Source organism: Labrus mixtus, chromosome 18 (genome assembly GCF_963584025.1).
Source record: "Labrus mixtus chromosome 18, fLabMix1.1, whole genome shotgun sequence".
NCBI classification, from domain to species: domain Eukaryota; kingdom Metazoa; phylum Chordata; class Actinopteri; order Labriformes; family Labridae; genus Labrus; species Labrus mixtus.
In genome coordinates, this window is record NC_083629.1 from 7,510,889 (window position 1) to 7,518,388 (window position 7,500).

Sequence of the window (7,500 nt, forward strand, 5' to 3'; positions counted from 1 at the left end):
ACACACACACACACACACACACACACACACACACACACACACACACACACACACACACACACACACACACACACACACACATAGTCAGACACACACACACAATTGTAAACAACAACATAGATTTCTAACCTTCTTGTGTACCTCCTGTGCGCACACGCACAAACCACCGTTGGGTGGATATGGAGGCATAAAGGAGGAAAATGTATGAAGGTAGATTTGTGTTTTTATGACTCTTTTAGTGACGTTGGTCAAACCCGGTTTGCAGCCTGTAAGGTGTTAATGATGAAGCTAAAGTGCAGAAACTGCAGTTCCTCATGTTCGAGGCTGGCTGCCAAAAAACAACGAATCCTCTTGATGTTTACCGCTGGGTACAAAAACAGTTTTGGTCTCTATTCGTGTTGTAGGACTCAAAATCGTTCTTGGTCTCGTCTCAGAATCGAAAGCGTTTTTACTCGGTCTTGTCTCGGTCTCAGACTGGGTAGTCTCCGGATTTTAAATCAAGACCGGTCAAGACCACCACTGATTATTTACTGGTTATTTTTCAATGTCATTACTGAGATTAGAAGGAGATCGCCTCTTTCTAAAAGAACAAATAACTTCACTTCATTTGTAGTTTGATTATTTTGGTCTTGACTTGGTCTTGATCCCTAAATGTCCTGGTCTTGTCTCGGTCTCCAAGCACTCTGGTCTCAGCTAGTGTCGTCTTGACTACAACACTAGTCTCTATAGCTCATGTCTTGGTGGTTAAAACTGAGTGGGGGGTCAGGCTTATTAGAGTTATTCATCAATGTGCATAATTAGGGGGCGTGGCCTAAATGACTGACAGGTGGGTGCGCTGTAACTGATTTCCAGGAGGCTTAAGTCCCGCCTCAGCTCCACCTCTTTGTCTCCTGCTATGTGGACTGAACATTAGGTAGAGTCAGCATTTCAAATATGGTGCCCGCCATCGTTTGGCCTCAAAACGCCTCCTTACCAACCAATGCATGACTTCACTGAGACTGCGTTCATGTTTCATACAGTCTGTAGTAAAACGGCTGCACATCAGAAGGAAGGAATCAGATGAATTTAACATCATTATATCAACAAGAAATGACTCAATGTGAGTTTAAAGAAAAAGAGAAGAGGAAAAGCAGAGAGCGAGGGTTTTAAACATCGTTCAAAAATCAGAGAAGAAGAGGCACGGAGAGCAGGAGATAAAAGACGACGAGGAGGATGAAGATGTGTCCTTATCACCCTCCGAAATTCAGACAGAATCAAACTTCTCTCGTTCTGCGGATACGATGAATCAGAGAGAGAGAGAGAGAGAGAGAGAAATTGAGAGAAAGAGAGAAGGGGGGAGAAAAGTAATGTTCAAAATGCATTAAATGTTTTTCATGTATGACTGCATTTTTGCTGACATTTCAGCTCCGTGCTCATTAATATGGAGACCAAATTAAACTTATGATTGCTTGTTGATTTTCTCCCCCCTCTCTCTCCTCCCCCTCCCCCTCCATCCCCCCTCTTCTGTTTTGTCAAGCGTTCATCCCTCGCCTCTCTGTGTTTTTGGAAAGCTGACATGATTTAGTGCATTTCCTTAATGCACATATATAATTAACTATAACAAATACACACTTTCCTATAAGATAAAGCTGCTTGATATTTTCTTCTTCTCTGTGTTTGTGTTACTTAGAGGAGCTTCTTCTGTTTGTTTTGACCTTTTGTACACAAACTGTTTTTTAGGTCTCCTTTGATAAAACTCCTCCCAGGGTGAAGACGTTCAGAAACTCTGTTGAGCCTTGTATATATTAGTCTTTGCTTATTTGTTTATTTCTGTGTTTATTGTTGATATTTAATATTATACCTTTGTACAAAGAGAGCACAGTTCACCAAAGTAAAATTCTTTGTGTGTTTAAGCATACCTGGCCAATAAATCTGATTCTGATTCTGATTAGTGCGATGGCAGTAACCAAACTAGCGCTGGTGCTAACATTGCTAACTTTACATGCTCACACATACAGACATAGTTACTCTCCCACTATGTTGACGAGCAGAGACGCCTGATTGGACGATGGAGGTCACTGCTGCTTCTTACATCACTTTGACCGCACAAACCCCGACGCCAACGTCTGCGGTTTTGGACTTGAACTGGTTATACCTTGCGAGAAAATACTCACGTGTCAAGGACATCGTTGTTGACTTGGTGTGCTCATGACACTGATGTTTGACGTTGTGATCCAAATATAAGAGTAACCACTGAAGTGATCCGGCGGTCAGACATGCAGAGGAAATGTTTTCGGTGTCATTAGGTGAAAAAGCGCTGCTGAAAGTCCTCTGATGTCATCGGTAAATCCTCTTCCTCACAGTTTGCTCAGCTGTGTTTGAAACTCCTGAAAACTGAATTTGAAGAGAACAGCTTTTGTGAAACTGGGTATCCAACATATGGGCCCCAAACAACAACTAATTAGTCTCAATTAGTCACAATTAAATGTTCAGGCGCTGAGCTGAGGCTCTGATCAACACAAACTTTTAACAACCTCAACAGAAGAAAGAAGTTTAAAGATGATCAGATTCCCAAAGAAATCAGGAGAGACGAGGCAGCAGGGCGGAAGTCAAAGAGGCTGCATGTGTCCTCTGAGAGGAACAAATCAAAACACAGCATCTGTCCCTGAACACTTCCTCACAACCAACTCTTCATATAGGGAAGCTTGGTCAGTCGTCAAATCCTTCAAAATATGACAAACAAAGTGTCGTTTCAGCGTCAGCTGAAGAATGTGCGACTTTTTGATCCAGTAGGTGTCGCCCTTGAGCTCCAGCATGAAACCAAAACAAACTGCTGATAGGCCACGCCTCCTCCATACTGAAGCCTCCGCCCTCCTCCAGAGACACACCTCCAACCTCTCTCCACTCACATTCACACAAAGGAGTTTAGTGCAAGCAGCGGACAAAATTGTCCTTTGCTCGTGCTGCAAAAACCTGTTTCCTGCATTGTTGTGTTAGCATGCTAATGTTAGCGCTCTTTAGTTAGCTCGTAGCTTCACGTTGCATGTAAACTGACACAGAATGAGCATGATCTAAAAACTCTTACTAACATCCAAATAATCAGTGAGTATGTTCTTCTTCTCTCTAGTTCTTGACTAAAACAGTTTTTATACTCAAGGGGAGGAGCCGGCCGTCCATGTAAACACGGCTTTGAGTAGTGGTCACATGACTTTTTAAGTTAAGCTCTCTCTTGTTTGGTCTCCAGTAGTGTGTACATGAAGTTGTCGTCGTCCACTCTTCTTCTTCTTCTTCTCTCTCTCTCAGTTTACTGTATCCTCTTCTTCTTCTCTCGCCCTCGCTCTCTTTGCCTCTCGTCTCTCTCTCTCTCTCCGTCCTCGGGCCTGTGTGTCTCAGTCCATCCTTGCATGGAGATTGACTAGAGGCATGAATACATCACAGCTAGCCATCCATGCATCCTCCCCCCTCCTCACACACGTGCCTCCCCCTCCTCCCCCTCCCCGTCGTCCCATTTCTCCAAGATCCCTCTCTCAGCACTTATCTCAAAGTTCGGATCTCATGCATTTTAATCGCCGTGTCTATCTTCTTCTTTTCTCCCCCTCTTCCTCTTTTCTTTGACTTTGGATCAGTGGCATCCTTCAAACAAACAACAACAACAACAATAACAAAACAACCTTCCTCCCCCCTGTCCTCCCCCTCCTCCTCCCCCTCAGCAGCTCCCTTTCCACTTTTTAAAATCAATATTTGCCATCAGCGAATAAATCGTATAATTTCCTGACTGTTAGACGAGTGCGATGCCGACATATTTACCTTCAACTCATCTGTTCTTTCGCTGTCGATCCCTCGTTCTCGCTGCGTGGCTATTAGCTAAGTGAAGGGGATGGATGGCTGTGAAGCGCCGAGCGATAGCATCTCCATCAGAATCGGCGACGTTGAAAAATGGCCGCCGCCTCTCTGATGACAGCACAGCACAAACACACACACATACACACACACACACACACACACATATGTCCTCATACACACAGAGTCAGAGAAGAGACATTTAAATATTCAAATGGGACCAGGCAGTAATGATAAACGACAAGGGAAAAGTAGAATCAAGTAGCTATCGATGCAGAAAATGAAAAGAGGAGAAAGAAGAGGAGGAGGAGGAGGAGGAGGGAAATTAAGCAAGAAAAAGATGGAGGCATTGAAGAAGAGTTACGCTTACGGAGGAGGAGACAGATGGAGACAAAGATGGATGAATGAAACAAAAAGAAGAGGAGGTGATTTTACAGGAAAGACAATAAAGATGGAGACATTTTTAATCTCATATTTTAAAACAATGAAGGGAACACTTCAATGGATGAGACAAAAGAAGTAAGACCCAAAACAAGAAATGAGAAAGAAAGTCAAAAACAAAGTACATTCACAAAGTGTCTAGTTAGTGTCTTTACTGGTCACGAGGGGCGGCTGTGGCCCAGTGGTAGAGTTGGTCGTCTCTCAACTGGAAGGCCGGACGTTTGATCCCCAGCTCCTGCAGCCACATATGCAATGTTTCTGATGTGCATCACGGACCCCTCGCTTTGACTGTTCCTGAATATTTACGAGTAGACGGGTTCAACTTGACTTCTAACAAATGTGACTTTTAGAGCAGATTATATATATATAATATAATCTATATGCAACGAGTTGTCAGCGCACACGATCTGAGATTTTCAATCCATTTGTGTTTTCTAAACGTTGGACACGTTTAAAGACGATTGGATAAATGTCCTCGAAGGAGTAACGGCAACCACTCCACCAAAATGTCACATTTAACTCAAATGCTGGGTTCGTTGGGTTTTGTCTGCTTGAGGTTTTTTTGTAGTTCTTGACCTGATTCATTTGTCTATACCAGATGCAAACATCGTGTTGAATGATTGGGCTCCTTTGTTGCAAGTGTAATGGGGCCCTATTGTGCGGTGGCCGGTAGGTGCATAGGCTCGGCAACAGAGAAACATGCAGCATATTCAGAAGCGCTACAAATTCAATAGCAAATGCAACAGCTGAAAAGTGCTGCAAAAGACACAATGGTGCTGCCAAAAGCCGAAACGAGTCAAAAACACACATTCAAAAACAACTGTAGTTAGAGAAACGCTGCAAGAAAGTGCAGCTGGTCTGAATAAGCTGAACGTTTCTCTAAATGTACCTACCAGCCACCGTACTATCGCTGTGCCCATGTGCAAGACTCTGCAGTCCTGATTTAATTTGTACCACTTAGGTCAAGATACAAGATACGACACATATTTTTAAATATCCAGTAGGCTTAGCCAATTAGTGTTCATACAGATTCATGAGGATGCATATTTCAGTGTGTACAGTAATCATAAGTCATGAATAAACTCCAGCTCTCCAGCTCCCCCGACCTCAGCGCTCAGACAAAATCACTAAAAAAGAAGTAAGGAAAATATTCAGCAGCACTTGGTGGTACAAAATGGAGCATTTCTTTAAAATCTTTGTTAAAAAAAAGGACTCTGCAGTGTGCCGTCGAGTTCTGCTGTGTTTGATTCCTGCTCGTCTGCAGAGCTGCAGAGCTGCAGAGCTGCGACAGGTTGAGCTTTAAAGTGGTCATAGACAGACAGGGGGAAGAAATGTGCTGAAACCTCCTCCACCTCAAACACTTCATCATCACGAGATGAGCTGCAAACAACAACAATACACAAAAAAAAAGATCGTTTTTTTAAACAATGCTCGACTGAAAAGCTTCTCTTTGGAGAATCAAAATACTCACCAGAGAAGAAGTGAGAAGTTTGGGATTCCTGTGAAGACCCCAAGTTACGGCGAAACATTTACCAAAACATTAGAACAAAGCCGAACTCAACCATGTCTCTCTTTGTCAGAGACGGTTTGCAGCTCTTGAGTTGTTTTCTGGTGTGACGGTGAAATCGTACTGTGAAGGATCTCAAAGGGGGAGATCTTTTATGGATCTGAAACTGTATTGTCATCGGTTTCTTGCCGTCACTGTTGCAGGCAGAACAATCGTTCTGAAGTTTGAAGCTTTCATTGTCAAATTCAGCATTTTCTCTCTCCTAAGTCATCACATCTCCACTCATTGGTATTTGTTAGGGTTGGAACTAATGCTAAGACCATCAGAGAAACTGCTGTTGGAAAGACCAAGAACGTCTGTCAGACTGGAGGGAAGGGTCCATGGATGGGCCAGAAAACCAGATGTCATCTTGCCAACTTGACCTACAGACGTGAAAGGAATCTGAGCCTTATTTTCTTTACCATTTGCTCATTCCTGTGAATATTAAAGGGGAAATATTCTGAAAAATCCACTTGTACAGTGTTTTTGAACATATATTTGGGTAACCTGAGTGTCTACTGACCCCACAAAATGTGAAATAAACCCACCCAGTCCTTTGTTTGTGGTCTACATAAGTCTTACAACACAGAGAAAAATGCTCTGTTTCGAATGTGCTCTCCTTGTGATGTCACAGTGGGATTCGGGTAAAAAAAAAATCCCCTCCCCTCCCCTGGTATCTCCAACCATTGACTCCACACCCAGCCTAGAACAGAACTTTTGAGCAGGTCCGCCATTTTTATTCTCGCTAGCAAAGGAGTGATGTCTACCAGGAAAACTCGGAGGGGCGTTCTGAGAGAGCTGGTTTATACAGGGTCACAAACCTCCTCTGGTGCTTGATTCATGTTATATTTTGACCAAAGCACAGCACAGATGTTTCATTTAGACCACAGGGGACTGTTTGAAAAGGTGGAGAAGGGGGATAATATGTCTTCTTTAAACATATCCCAATTAAAGCTTGGATGGGCAACGGTAATATTTGTTCAAATCCTCTTTTAATCTAGACAATGATCCATTAAACAAATGCTCTGATGGAAAACACAAAATCTGGTATGTTTTGCAGCCACGGACTTGTAAGACACCTCCTCAATAATTTGATTCAGACAAAGTAAAACGATGAAACGTCTTACCTGCTTGTCTTCATTGCTACCTGTCTACCTCGGCTTGACAGGTAACTCTGACACATAATGTATAAAATGGGTACTACAGTTTAAATTTAAACTGCAGGGTTACATCTGTCCAGCAGTGTGATGTCTTCTGTCCTGTCGTCTGTCGTCTCCAGAGCAGCCACACTGAGCTGACCATGATGGAGGGAAAGAAGACCAGCCTGCTGGGCCGAGCCGAGTCCCTGAAGAGGAGCGGGACCGAGCTACCGGGAGACTTCCATGGCAAGATACACAACCTGACACACACATGGAGACAGCTGGAGGTAAAACACACACACATGAATACACACAAATACACAGGCGCATGTTTCAGAAATGACACACCGAGATGGAGATGGTATCTGGAGGATTACACTGAAATTTCTGTAGAGATGGTGTTTGAGGAGTTGTGTAGGTATGTAGTTGGTGTGTATGCAGGTGTGTATTTGTGTGTGTGTGTGTGTGTGTTTAATTTTAGGCTAATCAGCGGTGATCTAATCTAGAACATGAAAATGATGATAAGTGTTGTCTCAATTAACTCTGCTGCCACCG

The 7,500-nt window shown here is 43.2% G+C and overlaps 1 protein-coding gene across 1 annotated transcript in view; it reads left to right on the forward strand.

Annotated features, from left to right (window-relative positions):
* akap6 (A kinase (PRKA) anchor protein 6) overlaps nt 1–7,500 on the forward strand; it is a 164,102-nt gene that overhangs the window by 112,177 nt on the left and 44,425 nt on the right. Inside the window, exon 16 of the mRNA XM_061062614.1 lies at nt 7,086–7,232. Coding sequence (XP_060918597.1) covers nt 7,086–7,232 — 147 coding nt within the window. The remainder of the gene's footprint in view (nt 1–7,085; nt 7,233–7,500) is intronic.